Source organism: Pelophylax lessonae, assembly GCF_965119305.1.
Source record: "Pelophylax lessonae genome assembly, chromosome: 3".
NCBI lineage: Eukaryota > Metazoa > Chordata > Amphibia > Anura > Ranidae > Pelophylax > Pelophylax lessonae.
In genome coordinates this window covers 30,585,992-30,608,929 of record NC_138770.1, presented here as the reverse complement: position 1 = coordinate 30,608,929, position 22,938 = coordinate 30,585,992, and the positions used below count along the sequence as shown (strand labels likewise).

General features: G+C 45.4%; 4 protein-coding genes across 4 annotated transcripts in view; 2 read left to right on the top strand and 2 right to left on the bottom strand.

The window, feature by feature from the left end:
• LOC309550684 (uncharacterized protein) overlaps nucleotides 1-22,938 on the bottom strand; it is a 1,024,308-nt gene that overhangs the window by 382,603 nt on the left and 618,767 nt on the right. The window lies entirely within an intron of this gene.
• The window catches only part of LOC309550736 (uncharacterized protein), an 851,482-nt gene that overhangs the window by 526,669 nt on the left and 301,875 nt on the right, over nucleotides 1-22,938 (top strand). The gene's annotated exons all lie outside the window — the stretch shown is intronic.
• The window catches only part of LOC309550715 (uncharacterized protein), a 523,380-nt gene that overhangs the window by 216,605 nt on the left and 283,837 nt on the right, over nucleotides 1-22,938 (bottom strand). The gene's annotated exons all lie outside the window — the stretch shown is intronic.
• LOC309549879 (uncharacterized protein) lies at nucleotides 2,466-22,358 on the top strand (the record flags this gene model as incomplete). Its single annotated transcript, XM_082250373.1, has 4 exons — nucleotides 2,466-2,662; nucleotides 3,433-3,863; nucleotides 4,032-5,090; nucleotides 22,225-22,358. The coding sequence occupies 4 exons, from the start codon at nucleotides 2,466-2,468 to the stop codon at nucleotides 22,356-22,358; spliced, it is 1,821 nt and encodes a 606-aa protein (XP_082106499.1).

Below are 22,938 nucleotides of genomic sequence, written 5' to 3'. Positions count from 1 at the left end.
ATGTCTGTCCAAGTGGCAAGAAAAAAGGAGGCGCAAGTAGAGCAGTTTCGTCAGTGCGTCAGGGGCACCAGTCTGCTTGTGAGTAAATTCAGCCTCTTGTAAAGAGGTCAGCACTCGGTGGAAGTCTGCCTGGCGCTCACGCTTAGGCTTAGCTCCTAGGGAGACGAGCTCCCCTCGCACCACCTCTTTATGCGCTTCCCATATCAGTCCCCCACCCAGATCCTCAGACGCATTCTCCGCAAAGTAGCGCCGCAGGACCTCCGAGACCCTGGTGACCGCCTGCGAGTCATCCAACAAGTTTTCATTCAGCCTCCAGGTCCAGGACCGAGAGGAACCAGAAGGTAAGGCAAGCTCCAACACAATCTGGGCATGATCGGAGATCGTGATGTTACCAATGGACGACCGCAGGAGGAACTCCAGGGTGGGGTGATCAATGTAAATAACATCAATCCTCGTATACACCTCATGCAGAGAAGAGAAGTAACTAAAGTACTTTTCATGGGGATGTAAAATCCGCCAGGAGACCACGAGGAGATGGGACTGGAGAGTTTTACGGTAGCGCTTTAGAAAGGGGAATGAGTGGGAGGAGCGACCATGAGGGGTATCAAGGAGAGGATCAAAACAGACACTGAAGTCACCGCCAACGATCAGGGAGCCTTCCCTGAAGGAAGCCAGGCGCTCAAGTATCGCATCTATAAAAGTAAGCTGACCTGTGCAAGGTGCATAAATAGAGGCGAACGTATACATACCCATGATCGTGCCTTTCAGGAACACATAGCAGCCATGTTGGTCCGTCAAGTGATCAGTAGGCTGAAAAGGACAGGCTCTGTGGATAGCAATGGCCATGCCCCTAGATTTACTAATCGGGGATGGACTGTGGAACAACTGAGTGAACAGGTGAGTGGGGAGCTTCGGAAGAGACTGAGGGGTAAAGTGGGTCTCCTGCAGGAGAACCACCTGTGCTTTGAGCTTTTTCAGCTCCCACCACAAGCGGTTACGTTTATGAGGAGAGCACAGACCACGGACATTATAAGATATTACCTTAAATAACGCCATCAGTAGACCAGTGGGGGCTGATTGACGGAAGCATCCAGACTGGCAGGCACGACAGGAGTCAGGGAGAGAAAGGGAAAGAACAAAAGCAAAAAGATGTTAAGACATGGAAACAAAAGTGCATGACACAGAAAATATACATAAGCCACAGTAAGTGGCAAACATTGCTCACCTTTAGGTGAAAAAATACCTAAGGTTTTGGCCAAGGGTGTAAGCCCAAGGGGGGGGGGCAGGAGCCATCGTCCAACAAAGGGGACTAAATAACCCGTAAAGGTAGGGCCTACTGGGGGGTATCGTGGGCCAACCACGGAGAGGGGGGAGACACGGCTTCCAAAAATAGGGGAGGGGAACAAGGGAGGACACCCACCCACACCCGCCAGCCCAGCCCAAGGAGAAAGTGCATCCAAACCCCGGGACCCTAGAAGGGGTCTAGGCCAATCAGACCAAAAGTCCCAACCAGTCCCCTCCAGCATCAGTCTAAGGCACCAAAAACAGGGGTCATAACAGGGGGGCTAGGGGGGAGATCAGCAGGGGTAAAGAGCTTCAGTCACAGCGGAGGAGCTGAGGAAAAAGTGCAGAGGGCCAACAGTTCCATCGGTCAGGGATCTTCAGCCCGGGCTGCTGATGCCAGTGCGCCCGAAGAGCGCGGGCGATTCCGCTTGCGTTTGTTAGCGAGAGACTGACTGCCAGGGCTGAGGAAGAGTCATCGCTGAGAGGTCAGAGAAAGTTCTCCAGTCGGGGAAGTCCACAGGGTCCAGGTCCAGGGTAGACAGGAACTCAGGGAGATCATCCTTGGTGCGGAGGGTAGTGGAGACCCCATTCCTAGAAGCCTGAAGATAAAAAGGGAAACCCCAGCGGTAGGTGAGATCAGCAGCATGGAGGGATTCCAGGAGGGGGCGCAGGGCCCTGCGCTGCATCAGCGTGAGGCGTGACAAATCTTGGTAGAAATATAAGCGGGCACCATCAAATTCAAAAAAGGGTTTATTCCGCATTTTACGCATGATGCTGTCCTTGAGAGTGAACTTGTGGAGCTTGCAAATTATATCACGTGGGTTGTCCACATCTTGTGATGGAGGTTGCAAGGCCCTATGAGCCCTGTCAATTTCTATAGGGGCAGTGGCAGGGAGTTCCAGGATGGCCCGGAAGACATCAACCAGGGTGGGAATGATGTCCTTCGGCGCTTATACCGTTTATGCTGCGATTCTTAAAGTCATCAAGCTGACATAATAGGGCCTCAATCTTCCTGTCCTGGTCCAGTTTCCACCCTGTTAATGAACCTGTCTAAATCAGCTTTAGTAGGCAAGGCCCAAATGTGTTTCCTAAAAATCTCCACCCCCCAGAATATCAGCAACATCAGAGCCCCCCTCGCCGGACTCTGGGGAGGGGGGGACGTGGAGGCGATCGGTGTACTCATGGATCGCTGCGGGGAGAGTCCTGGATCAGTACTCCACGATGGGCTTGCCTCATGGTGTGGAGAGGCCGGGGCCATCTTGGATGTCCAGGCTTCCCTGCCGCGGGTCTCCAGAAAAAAGGATGGAAGGCGCCCCTGCTTGGAGCGATCGGGCCACGGAGGTTGCGAGGCAGTCCGGCGGCATTGGGACATCACTGGGTGAGTGCTGAGAGCCGGGGGATCCCGGGTTGCTGTGAGATAGAGGCGGCGGGTATGGAGCTCAAGCACCATGCGTCCTCACTCCTTCATAGTCAGGCCCTATATCTGATGATTTGATTGGAGGACAGACTTTTACATGGTGAAAATAATGTGATAACATCCTCCAACTTTGGAACCTTAAACAGAAAGTGATAATGAGGGAGGAGTCAGTAACCCAATGATAGTGGTCTTCAGGAACAGGCCAGTCTTCATCTTGGTTGTTCTCCCCCCATCCTCACTCACTGACCTCTGGTGGGGCTCAGCCCCACTGTTATTCATGACTAAATCATGGACTAAATAAGGAAGTGCGGGACTTCTTGTGTTAGGAAGATGGCAATGAGTGATAGAGGGGGATGGGACACTCGTCCTATAATCCCATCATCACTGTCACTCCTATAAAAGACAGTTCTCGATGTTTCCTCACTCTCTGACTAAGGTCCATGAATAAAGAAATGAACTGGTAGGAGATCAGAGGACCCATTTGCTAGTTACCTTGGGGGGGGGGGGGGGATTGTAAGATCCTCGAGGGAAAGCTGTCTCATGTGGGCGGAGTCCTGGTTTAGGGGAACCAATCTGCTGATGTCTAGTAATAATCTTTGTATTTCTATTTTAGTAGATGGACGGGAGATGAGGAAAACCTCAGAGGATTGTCTCACATTGTCTCCAGACTGTAAAGTAGAAGATGAGGACATCACACAGTATAGTCCAGGAAAAAACCCGGCTACCACAAGGTCGCACACTGGTGAGAAGCCGTATTCCTGTCCTGATTGTGGGAAAGGGTTTTCAGGGAAGTCCACTCTTTCCAAGCATCAGAGATCTCACACTGGTGAGAAGCCGTATTCCTGTCCTGAGTGTGGGAAATGTTTTGCACAGAAGTCCCATCTTTCCAGACATCAGAGATCTCACACGGGGGAGAAGTCGTATTCCTGCCCTGAGTGCAGGAAATGTTTTTCAGTAAAGTACCAACTTTTTCGACATCAGAGATCTCACACAGTCGAGAAGCCGTATTCCTGCCCTGAGTGTGGGAAATGTTTTTCACAGAAATCCACTCTTTCCATGCATCAGAGATTGCACACTGGTGAGAAGCCGTATTCCTGTCCTGAGTGTGGGAAATGTTTTTCAGTGAAGTCTGATCTTTCCAAGCATCAGAGATCGCACACTGGTGAGAAGCCGTATTCCTGTCCTGAGTGTGGGAAATGTTTTTCAGTGAAGTCCAGTCTTTCCATACATCAGATATCTCACACAGTCGAGAAGCCGTATTCCTGCCCTGAGTGCAGGAAATGTTTTTCAGTAAAGTACCAACTTTCTCGACATCAGAGATCTCACACAGTCGGAAAGCCATATTCCTGCCCTGAATGTGGAAAATGTTATTCACGGAAATCCACTCTTTCGATGCATCAGAGATCGCACACTGGCACTGGTGAGAAGCCGTATTCCTGTCCTGAGTGTGGAAAATCTTTTTCATGCAAGTCCGCTCTTTCCACACATCAGAGATCACACACTGGTGAGAAGCCGTATTTCTGTCCTGAGTGCGGGAAATGTTTTTCAGATAAGTCCAATCTTTCCAGACATCAGAGATCGCACACTGGCACTGGTGAGAAGCCGTATTCCTGTCCTGAGTGTGAGAAATGTTTTTCAGATAAGTCCAATCTTTCCAGACATCAGAGATCGCACACTGGTGAGAAGCCGTATTCCTGTCCTGAGTGCGGGAAATGTTTTTCAGTGAAGTCTGATCTTTCCAAGCATCAGAGATCGCACACTGGTGAGAAGCCGTATTCCTGTCCTGAGTGCGGGAAATGTTTTTCAGTGAAGTCTGATCTTTCCAAGCATCAGAGATCGCACACTGGTGAGAAGCCGTATTCCTGTCCTGAGTGTGGGAAATGTTTTTCAGTGAAGTCCAGTCTTTCCATACATCAGAGATTGCACACAGGTGAGAAGCCGTATTCCTGCCCTGAGTGCGGGAAATGTTTTTCAGTAAAGTACAAACTTTACATACATCAGATATCTCACACAGTCGAGAAGCCGTATTCCTGCCCTGAGTGCAGGAAATGTTTTTCAGTAAAGTACCAACTTTCTCGACATCAGAGATCTCACACAGTCGGAAAGCCATATTCCTGCCCTGAATGTGGAAAATGTTATTCACGGAAATCCACTCTTTCGATGCATCAGAGATCGCACACTGGCACTGGTGAGAAGCCGTATTCCTGTCCTGAGTGTGGAAAATCTTTTTCATGCAAGTCCGCTCTTTCCACACATCAGAGATCACACACTGGTGAGAAGCCGTATTTCTGTCCTGAGTGCGGGAAATGTTTTTCAGATAAGTCCAATCTTTCCAGACATCAGAGATCGCACACTGGCACTGGTGAGAAGCCGTATTCCTGTCCTGAGTGTGAGAAATGTTTTTCAGATAAGTCCAATCTTTCCAGACATCAGAGATCGCATACTGGTGAGAAGCCGTATTCCTGTCCTGAGTGCTAGAAATGTTTTTCAGTGAAGTCTGATCTTTCCACACATCAGAGATCGCACACGGGGGAGAAGCCATATTCCTGTCCTGAGTGAGGGAATTGTTCCTCACTGAAGTCCTGTCTTCCTGTACTTCAGGGGTCTCACACAACCCTGGAGGTGTATTAGTGCCTTGAGTGCGGGAAATGTCTTCTATATGAATGTTGGTGGACATGTGGGGAAGAAGCACATCTGTTATACACCGCAGATATACTCCATGGCTGATCTTCATTATGTAAGAAACCCTTCATAAAGAGATCAGAGATCACCAAAGACATGGATGAAGTGTTGTCCGATTGGACGTATTGGTGGGCGGGTCTGGTGCTGGGCAGCTGTGCGGGATGTCAGGAGCTTCCTTTGGTATCCAGAAGTCATATCAGCGGGGTAGTGTTATGTCACACATATGTAGAGGATCCATGCCTGGAGAGTGGGCCCTGCCATCGGAGGCCATTTGCATTGGCTGGGAGCCCAGCTGTTAGCGGGTGGCCATTAAGTGTTAGACACGTGTAATTCCGACAAATTTTTGGTTATTCCTAGATTCCGATGTATCCAAATCTCCATATGAAATTGTAATGAATTTTGTTGAAATCTGTTAAAATTTGTTTTGTTTATTCATTTTCTAACGAATTGCAACTTTTCAGAACGATTCGAATTCAGATCAGTCAAAATACGATCGACCGATGCAAATTCTGCGTGAAGAAATAGCTGGTTGTTAAGCAGCAAGCCGGGAAGCCGGCCGCCCACATCCTTACCAACCATGACTCATCAGCTGTCAACCGCTTCCCCACTTACAGATGAATGTAAAGAATAGAATGCCGTCATTGCCCAGCAATAGAAAAAAACGGCGTGCTCCCCCCCCCAAAGTCCATACCAGGTCCTTCGGGGATCAAAATTAAAAAAAAAAAAAAACAGCGTGGGTTCTCCCCTAAAATCCATACCAGACCCTTTATCCCATCTTACAGCCTGGCAGGTCAGGAAAGTGGGAGGGGCGAGCGAGGCCCGCCCCTCCTTAACCATACAAGGCCACTCGTCCTCAACATGGGGGGGTGGGTGCTTTGGGAAAGCTCTGCCCCTGCACCTCACCCCAAAGCACCTTGTCCCCATGTTGATGGGGAAAGGGGCCTCTTCCCCACAACCATGGCCTTTGTTTGTGGGGGTCTGCCGGCAGGGAGCTTGTCATCATCTGAAAGCCCCTTTTACCAAGGGGGCCCCCAGAACCCGCCCTCCCCCCATTGTGAATGAGTATCGGGAACATAGTACCTGTACCTATTCACCAGAAAAATGTCAAAAAGTAATATAAACACACACACACAATTTTCTCCTAATCATGCCCAACCCAGATATAGCAGTTGTGTTCCTGCCTCTGGGATCCGGGTCGCCCTGCGGATGCATCGATTGCCCTGTGGAAGAGGTCCGGGACATGTGAGTATGTTTGGCTTGAGGTCAGCAGAAGGGAGCAAACGCCATGCGGGCTGCTAGGGAGTAACCAAAAGGAAAACCTATGGAGAAGACTCTGCTCTCTGGGTGATCGATGTGCATTGCAGCCTCTTACCAAAGTTTGGTGCAGTTGCCTACCTTTGTCTTCTGTTTGTTGAAGCAAGGTTTGCCTTCTGTGTAGCGGTACCCCCGCAGGAGCCGCTTGGATATTGGTTTGCCCGGGCCTCTCACTGATTACTCCACAGCCAGATACAGGGTATTTTCACACAGCCAGGTGCACACTCTTCCGCTCGTTGTCTCCAATGACCTAGGGGATGTGTTTTTATGTTTTATTTGGAGAACTTGGATAGGAGAAGAAAAACCAGAGCTATCTTGAGAGTGCCAACATCCTATCTGTCCAGAGAAATGGGAACCTACAGATGTTCACAAGGAACCACTGTCATATGTGTGGACTTTAAGGGCACAGCATGAGACAGATAACAACTACATGGATTTATCCTAAAATAACATTTATTTATTTATCTAAAACCAGATCTCAATAAAATGAGGAAACTGACCCCAAACTGAGCTCAGCTCGTACACAGGAGATCAATGTCTCCTACTAATTTCACTCATGTACATCATACATATATAAGGATAAGTTGGTATATATCATAAGGTTCGTGTAGGTATAGATATTTCCTCTCTTCACTTAGATGTAACATTTAGTGACGACCATGTACTTTATTACTGAATATATCTTATTACTATTATAACAATCTCCTTACTATATGGATTTTTTTGTCTCAGCTTTTTTTTGTATACATGTCTGCATAATATTTGTTACTGATGTCAACATTTGTATCAATTACTGTATGTATAATAAATGACTACGTTCAGATTCTATTTTTGTATATCTTAGTTGCTAACCTACCTCAGTTAAAGTCCCACGACCTCTGTTTTCTGTTTGCATTAACCATTAGGGATGGAGGCACGTCACTGTGTTTGCTTCGGATCATATTCCTCTATCTTCCTCTGTTCACTGGTCAACGCGTTTCACACAAGGCTTCTTCAGGACTATGAAGATGTACAGACAGTTTTCTCTTAAAATTTTCAGACTTGATATTAGTGTTTCATAAACCTAGGACATAATCTGTATTTATGTACAGCTTAATAAATACAAACATGACTTACTAGCACACGGCCTTCCTTCCAACCCCCAACAAATTAACCCGACATGAGGCAGACACAGGGGAGAAAAATCCATCCAAAATGTGTTGTGCATATATAGGTATCTGTCCTGATGATCCTAGGTACAAGATAAAATATACAGTATCTCACAAAAGTAAGTACACCCCTCACATTTCTGTAAATAATTTATTCTATCTTTTCATGTGACAACACTGAAGAAATGACACTTTGCTACAATGTAAAGTAGTGAGTGTACAGCTTGTATAACAGTGTAAATTTGCTGTCCCCTCAAAATAACTCAACACACAGCCATTAATGTCTAAACCGCTGCCAACAAAAGTGAGTACACCCCTAAGTGAAAATGTCCAAATTAGGCCCAATTAGCTATTTTCTCTCCCCGGTGTCATGTGACTCGTTAGTGTTACAAGGTCTCAGGTGTGAATGGGGAGCAGGTGTGATAAATTTGGTGTTATTGCTCTCACTCTCTCATACTGGTCACTGAAAGTTCCACATGGCACCTCATGGCAAAGAACTCTCTGAGGATTTGAAGAAAATAATTGTTGATTTACATAAAGATGGCCTAGGCTATAAGAAGATTGCCAAGACCCTGAAACTGAGCTGCAGCACGATGGCCCGGACCGGACCATACAGCGGTTTAACAGGACAGGTTCCACTCAGAACAGGCCTCGTGTTGATCGACCAAAGAAGTTTATTGCACGTGCTAAGCATCATATCCAGAGGTTGTCTTTGGAAAATAGACGTATGAGTGCTGCCAAGCATTTCTGCAGAGTTTGAAGGGGTGGGGGGTCAGCCTGTCAGTGCTCAGACCATACACCGCACACTGCATCAAATTGGTCTGCATGGCTGTCATCCCAGAAGGAAACCTCTTCTAAAGATGATGCACAAGAAAGTGCGCAAACAGTTTGCTGAAAACAACTAAGGACATGGATTACTGGAACCGTGTCCTGTGGTCTGATGAGACCAAGATAAACGTATTTGGTTCAGATGGTGTCAAGAGTGTGGCGGCAACCAGGTGAGGAGTACAAAGATAAGTGTGTCTTACCTACAGTCAAGCATGGTGGTGGGAGTGTCATGGTCTGGTGCTGCATTAGTGCTGCCGGCACTGGGGAGCTACAGTTTTTTGAGGGAACCATGAATGCCAACATGTACTGTGACATACTGAAGCAGAGTATGATCCCCTCCCTTCGGAGACTGGGCCATAGAGCAGTATTCCAACATGATAACGACCCCAAACACACCTCCAAGATGACCACTGCCTTGCTAGAGAAGCTGAGGATGAAGGTGATAAACTGGGCAGGCATGTCTCCACACCTAAACCCTATTGGGCATCTGTGGGGCATCCTCAAACGGAAGGTGGAGGAGTGCAAGGTCTCTAACATGCACCAGCTCTGTGACGTCATCATGGAGGAGTGGAAGAGGACTCCTGTGGCAACCTGTGAAGCTCTAATGAACTCCATGCCCAAGAGGGGAAAATAATGGTGGCCACACAAAATATTTACACTTTGGACACTTTAACTTAGGGGCGTATTCACTTTTGTTGCCTGCAGTTTAGACATTAATGGCTGTGTGTTGAGTTATTTTGAGGGGACAGCAAATTTACACTGTTATACAAGCTGTACACTCACTACTTTACATTGTAGCAAAGTGTCATTTCTTCAGTGTTGTCACATGAAAAGATAGAATAAAATATTTAAAAAAATGTGAGGGTGTACTTACTTTTGTGAGATACTGTATATGTGTAGTAGTGTGATCTTAGACATACAAATTCTTATACAAGAAGAAGGTGGGATAAAAACTACACTTTATAGAAAACCGACAGCCGGCAACACGGTTTTACATGCCAATAGCTTTCATCCAAACACCCCGGTACATAGTATACCCTACTCCCAGTATCTTAGATTGTATCGAATCTGTTCAAATGACAAATATTTTAAACGGGAGGCGGACTCCCTTCGAATGAGATTGCTTATTAGAGGCTATTCGTGGACTACACTGCGAAAAGCTTATAATAGGGCTTATAAGCACAAAAGAGAGGAAGTTATGTTCCGAGGTCTGAAACAACCAAAAACAGAAATCGTCCGTTTAATAACATCTTATACTAGACAACATACACAAATTAGAAAATACTTCAACAACATTGGTACAGACATCCATGCTCTCATCTGCCAGGTTTCCACCCACTGTCCAATATACTCCATGGCTATTGGATCAGTATGAATTATCAAGACAGCATGAGCTGTGTCCCTGTTAGGCAGAGAAACCAAAAACTATCCACTCATTCTAGCACCTACCTAGGAGGGCTCTACATCTGTATGGCAGGGTCTGTTTGATTATTCACCTGCTGGGATGGTGCTCTCATGTGAGAAGCTGCAGTGTCAGTATTCCTTTAGCAGTAATGAACTCCTTACGGGTTTTTCTCACCTAGCAATCAAACAACTGTTACACTGTCTTTTTTGACAGCTTAGGAGACTTTAGCACCCGTAGTTTGAATTGCAATATTTTTTTTTTTCTAAATTACTACATAGCTTGAGTAGCAGTTATATAGGTAATATATTTCTTTTTCCCACACAATATGGAGTTCTCCTATGCACCATGTCTGTTTATCATGGATTTATTTCTTACTGCGACAGGTCCTTGTGCCACTGCAGCCTAATCCCTCTATGCTGTGGCTGCTCTATGCAGGTTATAGCTGGAGGGGGCAGCGTCTTTCTTACTGATACTGTTCCTGGATTGTCAGCCCTTCTGCAGGCCTCATAAAGCTGGTGTATGGGAAGCTGACTAATGGACACTTTCTATTAAGCCTCTCCAGATCTGCATGTATTATGCACACCGTAGACTGGGCCTTTGGTGCTTGACAGGCAAAACCCGGTATAAATTTCCTGCTTTGTTCAGGCATCCAGGGAGGAAGATGACCCCTACCAACAGGTTGCCACTGGTAGACAAGACACTGTAAAGGAGTCCGTTACAACTCTCCCTGTGCAAGGAGTCTCAACTCTGACAATGTCAAGCTTTTTCCTTGTAGGATCAGTCAACTGACCAATTTAACCCTCTTCAAACAATTCCTAAAAGGAAGATGAGGATGTCTATAAGCAGTTTTTTTTACCTCCCTTCCTGCAGTTACCTGCAATGCAAGTATTTTTAGCACTTCCGAAGGAGTGCATTGCCTTTTTTCCCTATGATGTTTAAGATAGAAGCTCATGCTAGAAGAGTGGTGCAAATTGAACAGAAGGACAGAGCAGCAGAATGTCTTAGTGGTCATCACCTTGCAGCACTGGGTTGCTCAGTTCAAACCCCAACCAGAACACTTCTACCTGCACTGCATGATATCAGATTAGACACTTGTAAAGAGGAAGAGATTTTCCAGCATAATGAGTCACCTATTTGGTTGATGTGGCCTTCATGAGCTTAGCTATATACATGGAGTAGTCATTGGAGGATGCTGTGTACTTCAGGGGTATACTCAATCATGATGATTAGGTGTGTCCTTGGAGGGGTTGCAGCATCTTCTGGTGGTAGCTTCATGTGTTGGTCTTGTTCTTCGGGGATATATCTGTCTGCAGTTGCAGCATGTGAACTTACCTTAACCCTCGCCTCTCTTCCAATGCAATGGAAGTTGGAATGAAAAATATTGATTCTATCCTAAAGAATAATAGAGTAATGGTCAGAGGTACAGGGATACCCTGGGTTATCTGTCCAAAATGCTGGACTGTATATAAAGTCCATGCTTTACCACCAATGTCGGTTTCTGGTTCTAGCTCTATCTAAGACACACCTACCTAAGACACAGTGTGGGCTACCTGACCCAGAACCCAGACCGGATCAAGCATGAGGTGCTCACTATGGAACTTGGTGCAATGTGTTGAGTTAGCCACAGGGTGCTATACAGGTCCAGGATTGTAGTTCATCACTGTGGAACCTCATAACTATGGAATTCAGTCCCTGAGGACCTCTTCGGGGATATGCCCACCATTTTGAGTAAAGCATGGACCTTTTATACAGTCCAGCATTTTAGGACAGATAAGACAGGGTCACAATGTAACTTCGACCATTACTCTATAAAACATTAATAAATATGAAGTGCGCTAAATTTAAACCAGTGCATACAGTAGGTGTAAAAACCACTAACTTAAATAAATAAACAAATAGATCAATGGAATCTTAAACATAAACAATCCATAAAAAGTTCATAAAGTCCTAAAGAGACTGGTTTAGGTGCTCAAAGGTCAAAGGTCAAAGAGTTCATATAGATATAAGCTGAAACAATGGCAGATAAAAGTGTTGATGTACACAGGTGGGGCAAAAACAGTTCGCACAGGGGGGATTAAGAGTCCATGTGCAAATTTCTGACAGTTCTTAGAGGCAATCCAAGGGTGGTCCGCAGCTCAGGGTCAGCTCATTCAAACAGAGTGAAGTCAACTCTAAACGGATAAAGGAGGAGGGAAGAGCGCCACTTGAGTGCAAGATTATGATTTATTATGACATAAATACGTAGTAACTTACATTAAAGTAAGGATAAAAGCGTCTGTCAGGTCCAAAACGGTTCCACGATGGTGAGAGGGGTCCACACAATCCGGGGTGCCTCAGGTACAGAGCGCCAGACCAGCTGGCTGTGTGCGTCCGGGCGATCGGGGAAATCAGAAAGATGTGGCTGATGAGGGAACCTGAAGGCGTCTGACGTCAGCGGCAGGAAACTGGCAAGATGGCTGAGGGAGCTCCAAGACGCGTTTCGGAGTCTGCACGAGGGCCCGGGCAGGGCATGTGCACTCCTTTTTTCAGTTGAAGTGAATAACATGCCCCCAGCATTTGCACACAAAGAGAGTGTCTTTTATATGCAAATGCTGGGGGCGTGTCCCGGACAATTAAACAGGGCAACAAGTATTTAAAAGGGCAACACTGTGGGCTGATTAAAACAGACACTGGGAATGTTGTGAGGAAATAGAGGTAATAAGGGGTCACTTAGAAAAGGACAATAGGCAGATATGGCAACAATGCATGGAAATATGTGACTAGACACACCATGGTAAATATATGAATTAAACTAGTGCGACCATATACAAAATTAATGTATAGTACAGTACAACATGTTCGAGGGTATACAGTACTGGTCATGGTGGATATAAACACATCCTAACCATAACAGAAAGAACATGGGAAAGTGGGAAGAATGCTCCTCACCGTGCTGAATGCTTTTTTCTCGTCAGTCTTTACGCAGGAAAAGGAGGGGTACACTGACCATGACGGTATGGTTAGTAGTAATACACAGGACTTGCCACTATGGCTAACAGAGGGTGAAATCAGGGAAAGACTGGATAAACTTAACACAAACAAATCACCAGGTCCGGATGGCGTACTACCGAGAGTTCTCAAGGAACTCAGTAAGGTTATATCTAGACCACTGTTCCTGATCTTTGCTGACAGTATTAGGACAGGAGATGTACCAGGGGATTGGAGGAAGGCTAACGTGATTCCGATATTCAAAAAGGGCCAGAGGCATATCCCGGGAAATTATAGGCCTGTCAGTTTGACATCAATAATATGTAAACTTTTGGAGGGGATGATAAGGGACTATATCGTAGAATATGCTAAAGACAACAACATCATCAGCAGTAACCAATATGGGTTTACAAATGGGCGTTCTTGTCAAACCAATCTCTTAGCATTCTACGAGGAGGTGAGCTGTGAGCTAGATAGGGGCAGACCAGTGGATGTGGTGTACTTGGATTTCGCTAAGGCATTTGATACAGTTCCCCACAAGCGCTTAATTTATAAAATAAGGTCTGCAGGTATCGACAGCAGGGTTTGCTCTTGGATACAGAACTGGCTAAAAGGCCGTGTCCAAAGGGTGGAAATAAACAGCGCATACTCAGACTGGTCTGAGGTAGTAAGCGGGGTGCCCCAGGGCTCAGTCCTGGGACCAACCTTGTTCAATTTATTCATAAACAGCATTGAGGACGGGATCAGGAGTTCGATATCAGTTTTTGCAGATGACACAAAATTGGCCAGGGCAATAACTGCACAGCATGAAGCAGATATCCTACAGAATGACCTGGACAAAATAACGGAGTGGGCAACGACATGGCAAATGAGGTTTAACGTGGAGAAGTGTAAGGTTTTGCACTTGGGGACTAAAAACATAAAAACACAATACACGTTGGGAGGGGAACCCTTGGGGGAATCAAAAATGGAGAAGGATCTGGGAGTCTTGGTTGATGATAGATTAGGCAACAGCATGCAATGTCAAGCGGCAGTTTCCAAAGCCAACAGAATATTAGCATGCATAAAGAAAGGGATGTATTCCAGAGATAAGACTATAATCCTTCCACTTTATAAAACTCTGGTCCGACCGCATCTGGAGTATTCTGTCCAGTTCTGGTCGCCAGTCCTCAGGAGGGATGTGTTGGAGCTGGAGAGAGTCCAGAGAAGGGCAACTAAACTGATTAGGGGGTTGGAGGACCTTAACTATGAAGAGCGGCTGCAATCGCTCGATTTATTTTCCCTGGAGAAGAGACGTCTGAGAGGGGACATGATAGCAATTTATAAATATCGTAATGGGGATCTCAGCTTAGAAAAAAAACTGTTCATTCGAAGGAATTGCATGAGGACTCGAGGACATACAATGCGATTAGAGGAGAAGCGTTTTAACCTCAGGCAACGAGGAGGGTTCTTTACTGTTAAGGCTACAAGATTGTGGAATTGTCTACCACAAGAGGTGGTTTCTGCGGGTAGTATGGTGACTTTCAAAAGACTCTTAGACTTACATCTCAAGGATCAGGACATTAAGGGATATGTTAGATGATTACAGCCACACAAACCTACACAGGTTGAACTGGATGGACTATTGTCTTTATTCAACCTCACCTACTATGTAACTATATGTAACAACAAAAATAATAAAAAAAATAAAAAAAAAGAAGAAAAAAATAATTAACTATTAAATAAATGATTATTAAACAAATTGGATATATATTATATTGGATATTTGAGGTGGGGTGGTTTGGGGGGGGTTGTGTTAAGTAAGGTCGGTGGAGGTGGGGGCACAGGGGGAAGAGAGGGGTGTGGGGGGGAAGGGGGAGAAAGAGATGGGGGGAGGGGGGGCTGGGGTGTGGAAGGAGGAGGGGGGGACAAAATACTTACAAATGAATGGGAGAAATTTGAATGACTAACAATGAAAAAGAGAGGGGAAACCTGAAATGATAAATGGTAACATTAGAGGAGAAGTATACAAGGGATAAATAAGGCTGTTATATAATGGTATGGACATCTAATTCTTCATTCAACCCATTAGGGCTAAGGGAATCTAAAGTGTAAATCCAAAATGTTTCCCGTTCACAAAGCAATGTGAAACGTTCAGCTGCAGGTAGGATATTGGGTATAGATTCTAACACCCAGACCCGTAGGCCCGAGGTGGAACATTGATGAAATTCTATAAAATGGCGGGACACACTATGCTTATTGCTTCCTGTCTCTATAAAACGTCTATGTCGACAGAAGCGTTGTCTCAAGGGGCAAATGGTTCGCCCTACATGCAAAAGATGGCATTGGCAGGTGAGACAGTAAATTACGTGGTCGGTGGAGCAGTTGTGGAAATTGTCGAACCGGTAAGTTTTCCCTTTTTGTGTAAAGGACTTTTGTCCATGCTGGACAAATTCGCACATTTTACAGCGAGGTTTTTTACACTGAAACATGCCTATGAGGGGTATGAGGCAGAGAGGGTTGGACTTGGGGGGCTTAAGTTGACTAGGAGCAATTTTGTTTTTTAGGGACAGAGCTCGGAGGTATGTGATGCAAGGGTTTTCGCGGATACTAGAGGAGAGGAGGGGGTCTTGTTTCAAAATATTCCAATGTCTGGAAAAAATCTTTTCCATGCTTTTGTATTGGCCATGGAACCGGGTAATGAAGCAGATGGTGGTGTTGGTGGGATCCTGTTCCTTTTTGGGAGGTTTACCAGGTAGGTAGGTGTTATACGCCTGTTCAATAAGTGATTTGGGATAGCCTTTTTCTATGAATTTGGTTGTGAGGTGGTTACTTTGGGAGATGTAGTCTGAGTCTCTCGTGCAAGTTTGTCTGAGGCGACAGAACTGGCCTTTGGGTATGTTGTTAACCCATCGGGGATGATGACAGCTTGTAAAGTGTAAATATGAGTTCCCTGCTGTGGGTTTACTGTAGTTCCGGGAAAAGATGGTGGGACCGTCATGGCCTAGTTCAAGGTCTAGGAAGGCCAGATGTTCGTGGAGCCAGACATGGGTGAAAGATAGGCCAAGAGAGTTGTTGTTACAGTGTGAAACAAAATCATTAATGGTGGAGGATGGGCCGTCCCAAATGATGATTATGTTGTCTATGTAGTGACCATAAAAGATGAGATTTTGTGTGTAGGGGTTGTTATGCCAGATATGTAAGGTTTCCCAGAAACCCATAGTCAAATTGGCGTATGAAGGAACACAAAGTAATTATAGGTTAAGCAGAAGGAGGTGGCGTCTAGGATGAAGGTGGCTTGGTTAATATTGATAAAGTTGTCAAGGGCTAAAAAGTGTTGCAGGGCTCTTAGACCAACTGGGTGTGGTATGGACGTGTACATAGAATTGACGTCCAAAGAGAGCCAAAGGTAATTCTTGTCCCAGGAGTATGGGGATAATAATTCCAAAAGGTGGGTGGAGTCTCGTATATATGAAGGAAGGGATTGTGCTAGAGGCTGTAAGAAGACATCTCGTGATGCTGTCCATAGATGCCACTATGGGCTTACCAGGAGGATGCTGGAGGTTTTTGTGGACTTTTGGTAGATGGTAGAAGTAAGGGGTTTTGTAATAGTCTTTTTTCAGGAAGGAGACTTCTTTCGATTCAATGACTTGCAGTTGATGGGCTGTGGCAATGAGCTGTTCAGCCTCTATTTAGAATTGTGATAGTGGGTCTTTTGTTAATTTTTGATATGTGTTGGTGTCAGAAAGAAGTCTGTAGGCTTCAGCCACATAATGGGCTTTGTTCTGAATTACAATACCTCCACCCTTATCTGCAGGTTTGATTATGATGTCTGGGTTGTTGGTGAATTTTTTGAGGGCAAGTCACTCGCCATGACTCAAATTATGGGAGGGGCGCTGGAGAGGGGACTGTTTGCATAATATTTGTAGATCTGAAAAGACCACTCTATAAAAGGCTTCAATATAGGGGCCTTTAGAGCAGGTTGGGTAAAAGGTAGACTTAGGGTGTAGGCTGGTGTGTTGGACCGGAGGGGAGGTAGAGGGATGTTGTGTGTACAGGTATAGTTCAGGGTCTAAGTCACTAGGGATAATGTCCGTATGGGTTGCATCATCATATGTGCTTAGCAGACTGCACAAGAGATTGGTGTGATCAGGAGAGAGGGCATTAGTGCCAGCATGTTCAGTGGGAAAAGGTTCCAGGATTTTTTTCTTTGATTGGATGTTGAAATGTCTGGTCAGTGTGAGCTTGCGTATAAATTTGTGGAGGTCTTTAAAGAGCAAGAAGGAATTGGGAACAGTGGTAGGTGCAAAACTAAGACCTTTACTAAGAAGGGAGGTATCCTGCGGGGAAAGAGGGGAAGATGATAAATTGAAAATCTTCACAGTTTCCGGAGTTTAGTGTTGGAAGGGCTTGGTTCTACATCCACCTCTGCACCCTCGTCTATGAACTTTCTTTTTTGGCGTGTTTTGCGGAAGGGGCCTTGGCCCAAAAAAGAAATCGGTGGACCATTGGATGAGGTGGGTATGTCTCCCGGTAGGACATCCCCAATCAGTATGGGTGGGCGAGCAGATGTGGGGATAGGTGTATTGGTTCCAGACTGTAGCGGAATAGAGGGGATAATAGGAGTAGGGAGACCTTGTAGGCCAGATGTTGATGCCACTATGGGCAATGAGGTGGTGGGTGAAGATGATGATTCACGTATGGGTAATGTAGTGTCATTCTTTTTGTTGTGATAAACTTTTGATTTGGGAGGAGGACAAGGGTCAGTATTACTTTTTTTGTTATTGTTGATATGGTTGGTGTTGTTCTGATAGGGTTTCATTTTTTTTTTTTAAAGCCCGTGGTGTGTGAAACACACTCAAAAGACTTACACCCGGTGCATAAAAAAGTGCACACACGCAAACGTGGACACACAAAAAGTGCACAAGGCGTACACATGGCCCTCCTCTGAAGAGGAAGGGCCCTGACCCTGATCCCCCGGGGCGCGAAGCTCCTGACAGGGACTGAGGTACTCACTTTGGTCCACCCAGCCGAAGCCGGGCAGACCCCATTCTTCAGGGGGACTGCCGAAACAGCCCACCCCGAGTACTAGGTGGGGCTCCCCCGAAGGGAGACCCCATGGGAGAGGGCGAACTAAGCCAAAAGGCCATATCCACCCCCTCCCAAGACTTACAGGGCAGGCCCGAGGACCTACGCCATCAAAGTCGTGCAAAAGTGCTCAACCAAAAGGGACAAACGTGACACACAACAAAGAAAAAACAGAGTGGGGAAAAGGGAAGTGGAGAAGTGCTGGGTAGTGCCTAAGTGCAAGACCTCGGCAGGCCCCCCGGGTTTCATGATAGGTCGGTGGGGTGGTGGCCGAGGGATGGGGCGTAGGAGTGGAGGAATGGATGCTGTGGTATTGGGTGGTGGTGGACGATGGGATTTGTCATGGTGACTCTGAGGGAGGTTGTTATGGTGCCCTAGCAGGGGTGGTAATGGTTTATTTTGTTTCCAAGAAAAGGTTTTGTTTTTCTGGTAATCGTCCAGATCTTGCTTAAATTTGCCTAATTTGGTAGAGATGAGAAGGTCCTCTTTCTTTTTAGTATTCTTTTTGAGGATGTCAAGCCAGGAATAGGGAACGTGTTGTTCTTTAGAGATGATTTCTTGAGTTAGGATTTGAATATGGTGGACGGTTTCATCATATTTGATGAGCCTCTGTGAGGTGAGTATACCCAGAAACTTGGCTGTGCAGAATTCTGCTATATTCTTCCAATCTTTGGTGAGTGGGGTCCAAAAATGAACATGTGGTGAGGACTCTGAGACCTCGTGGTGAGATTTTGCTTGATATGTATTTTTTGAGAAAAAATTGATCCCACCAATGTGTATTGGCTGTATGTATCAACCTCTCTAGTTTTTTTGTCTGTATTAATCAGCCCACAGTGTTGCCCTTTTAAATACTTGTTGCCCTGTTTAATTGTCCAGGACACGCCCCAGCATTTGCATATAAAAGACACTCTCTCTCCCTATGTTATTCACTTCAACTGAAGAAGGAGTGCACATGCCCTGCCCGGGCCCTCGTGCAGACTCCGAAACGCGTCTTGAAGCTCCCTCAGCCATCTTGCCAGTTTCCTGCCGCTGACGTCAGACGCCTTCCGGTTCCCTCCACAGCCGCATTTTTCTGATCTCCCCGACGCACACAGCCAGCTGGTCTGGTGCTCTGCACCTGAGGCACCCCGGATTGTGTGGACCCCTCTCACCATCGTAGGACCTGACGGACGCTTTTATCCTTACTTTAATGTAAGTATTTATGTCATAATAAATCATAATCTTGCACTCAAGTGGCACTCTTCCCTCCTCCTTTATAAAGTCCTAAAGTGCAACAAATCACATCGGTGCTTGTATGAAGGATCCCACTTCAGCAAGTAAATACAACGGCAAAAAGGTGCTTGTTTTAAAAGGTGCAGGTGTTCCCCTTACCAGACGGGTGAAAATAAGGTGCAATGAAATCTCCAAACTAATATAATTGCAGTGATAAGGATAGACCAGCTCTGCCCACCTCGTGAACAGTCAAGAGTATATACTCTTACCAGATCCGATTATGGCATGGATATAAATAACCACTGGATATCCTTTCACCAACGACTGTGTATCTAATGGATGTTCCCCCAGTTGTAGCTTCCTGTTGTCCCGTGAAGGTGAAAAACTTTCCCCCCGGTAATGCTCCTCTGCTGCTTCTTTCAGAAATGTCTTCTATTACATTTCTGAAAGAAGCAGCAGAGGAGCATTACCGGGGTGAAGTGGAACTAAATGTATTGGATATTTCAAACTTTTTTAACAAATAAAAAACTGAAAAATTGGGCGTGCAAAATTATTCAGCCCCCTTAAGTTAATACTTTGTAGCGCCACCTTTTGCTGCGATTACAGCTGTAAGTCGCTTGGGGTATGTCTCTATCAGTTTTGCACATCAAGAGACTGAAATTTTTTCCCATTCCTCCTTGCAAAACAGCTCAAGCTCAGTGAGGTTGGATGGAGAGCGTTTGTGAACAGCAGTTTTCAGTTCTTTCCACAGATTCTCGATTGGATTAAGGTCTGGACTTTGACTTGGCCATTCTAACACCTGGATATGTTTATTTGTGAATCATTCCATTGTAGATTTTGCTTTATGTTTTGGATCATTGTCTTGTTGGAAGACAAATCTCCGTCCCAGTCTCAGGTCTTTTGCAGACTCCATCAGCTTTTCTTCCAGAATGGTCCTGTATTTGGCTCCATCCATCTTCCCTGTCCCTACTGAAGAAAAGCAGGCCCAAACCATGAGGCTGCCACCACCATGTTTGACAGTGGGGATGGTGTGTTCAGGGTGATGAGCTGTGTTGCTTTTACGCCAAAAATAACGTTTTGCATTGTTACCAAAAAGTTCGATTTTGGTTTCATCGGACTAGAGCACCTTCTTCCACATGTTTCGTGTGTCTCCCAGGTGGCTTGTGGCAAACTTTAAACAACACTTTTTATGGATATCTTTAAGAAATGGCTTTCTTCTTGCCACTCTTCCATAAAGGCCAGATTTGTGCAGTAAACGACTGATTGTTGTCCTATGGACAGAGTCTCCCACCTCAGCTGTAGATCTCTGCAGTTCATCCAGAGTGATCATGGGCCTCTTGGCTGCATCTCTGATCAGTCTTCTCCTTGTATGAGCTGAAAGTTTAGAGCAGGGGTCTTCAAACTATGGCCCTCCAGTTGTTGAGGAACTACAATTCCCATCATGCCTAGTCATGTCTGTGAATGTCAGAGTTTTACAATGCCTCATGGGATGTGTAGTTCCGCAACAGCTGGAGGGCCGTAATTTGAGGATCCCTGGTTTAGAGGGACGGCCAGGTCTTCCTAGATTTGCAGTGGTCTGATACTCCTATTTCAATATTATCGCTTGCACAGTGCTCCTTGGGATGTTTAAAGCTTGGGAAATCTTTTTGTATCCAAATCCGGCTTTAAACTTCTCAACAACAGTATCTCGGACCTGCCTGGTGTGTTCCTTGTTCTTCATGATGCTCTCTGCGCTTTAAACGGACCTCTGAGACTATCACAGTGCAGGTGCATTTATACGGAGACTTGATTACACACAGGTGGATTCTATTTATCATCATTAGTCATTTAGGTCAACATTGGATCATTCAGAGATCCTCACTGAACTTCTGGAGAGAGTTTGCTGCACTGAAAGTAAAGGGGCTGAATAATTTTGCACGCCCAATTTTTCAGTTTTTTATTTGTTAACAAAGTTTGAAATATCCAATAAATTTCGTTCCACTTCATGATTGTGTCCCACTTGTTGTTGATTCTTCACAAAAAATTACAGTTTTATATCTTTATGTTTGAAGCCTGAAATGTGGCAAAAGGTCGCAAAGTTCAAGGGGGCCGAATACTTTCACAAGGCACTGTATGTATATTCATTGCTCATTCATTAATTATATATAGAATTTTGGTCATATTCCATTCTTCAAATGTGGGTCCATCATCATACATTTTTTAATGCATTTCTCAATATACTTTTTAATATATTTTTTAATATGTGGCCCTTACTGACACATTGATCCTTGAGTCATAATTATCCCACCATATTTTCTAGACCTAGATTTTTCTAGATGGTGTTATACTGTGTTTCTTGATGTCATATACTGTCATTTTATTTTTAAATATGTATACATATATATGTATGCTATGTTCTATTCCAACAGGGCTAACGGTATCCAGCACTGATTTCCGTTGTTTATAGTCTTATCCAGGCCCTTATTCTGCTCCCCCTCCCACTTGTTTCCGCTTCCTTTTCCATATATAAGACTTGCTTTTAGACTCTCCAGCTATCCTACACTTGACAAAAGAGCGCTCCATGCCTGATGAGAGCCGTGCGCGAGCTCTGAAACGCGTCGTGTAATCCATTGCCTCCTGTGACGTCATGCAGCGTACGCTGCGTTCCAGCTTGGTCCTTGGTGCCCAGCCGTATCCGGAAGATGGACGATTCCCTGCACAGTGTCGTTCCGCCCTTCAGACTGGCTCTTGGCGTTTCCACTCTCCGGGACCCCTGGATCTACATTAGACTTACCACTGGATTTTCCATAGCTTGTCACACTCCTTTACCATGTGAGTTGCTATTATTATGTATTTGATACCCTTCAATAAATGCTGCACTTAGAGGCGCTCTGTTTGTTTTCTCTTGCATTATCCCACAGCACCGACTTCCCTGTGTTTTATTGAGCAGCCCTTACAGCAGCAACTGGACTTTGTCTGTTTTACACCTGTTGGACTTATTATCCCTTTGTATTCAGTCCACAGATTGTCCTTGTCCCCTATCACTTGCATTTGAGCAATATTTCTGGTCCAAGTTTTAGCATATAGTTACCAACCCCTTATCAGCTTAAACCTAGAGTGCTTGTTTTTTTCTTGTAACTGAACATTTATGGGGGTGGGGTCTTATGGGGGAGGAACGAGGGCAGGGCTACCCAAATGTATCCTGCCATGGACATCTGTCAGGAAAGCACATTATGGCCACTAGATGGAACTTAACATTATAGGAAATCCCAATTCACCATGACTGGGGGAATGCGGGTCACATGTCATCAACACATTTATAACAACCAGATCTGTAAGTGTTTGTGAAATCTTCCCACACAAAATGTACTCAGCCAATGAAAGGTAAGGACTCCATTTTTATTTTTCTACTGCTATCAATGGCCAACACGGGACAACACTTCATCCATGTCTTTGGTGATCTCTGATCTCCTTATGAAGTGTTTCTCACATGATGAAGATCAGCCATGGAGTATATCTGAGGTGTATATCAGGGTGTGCTTCTTCCCCACATGTCCACCAACATTCATATAGAAGACATTTCCCACACTCAAGGCACTAATACACCTCCAGGGTTGTGTGGGACCCTGATGTAC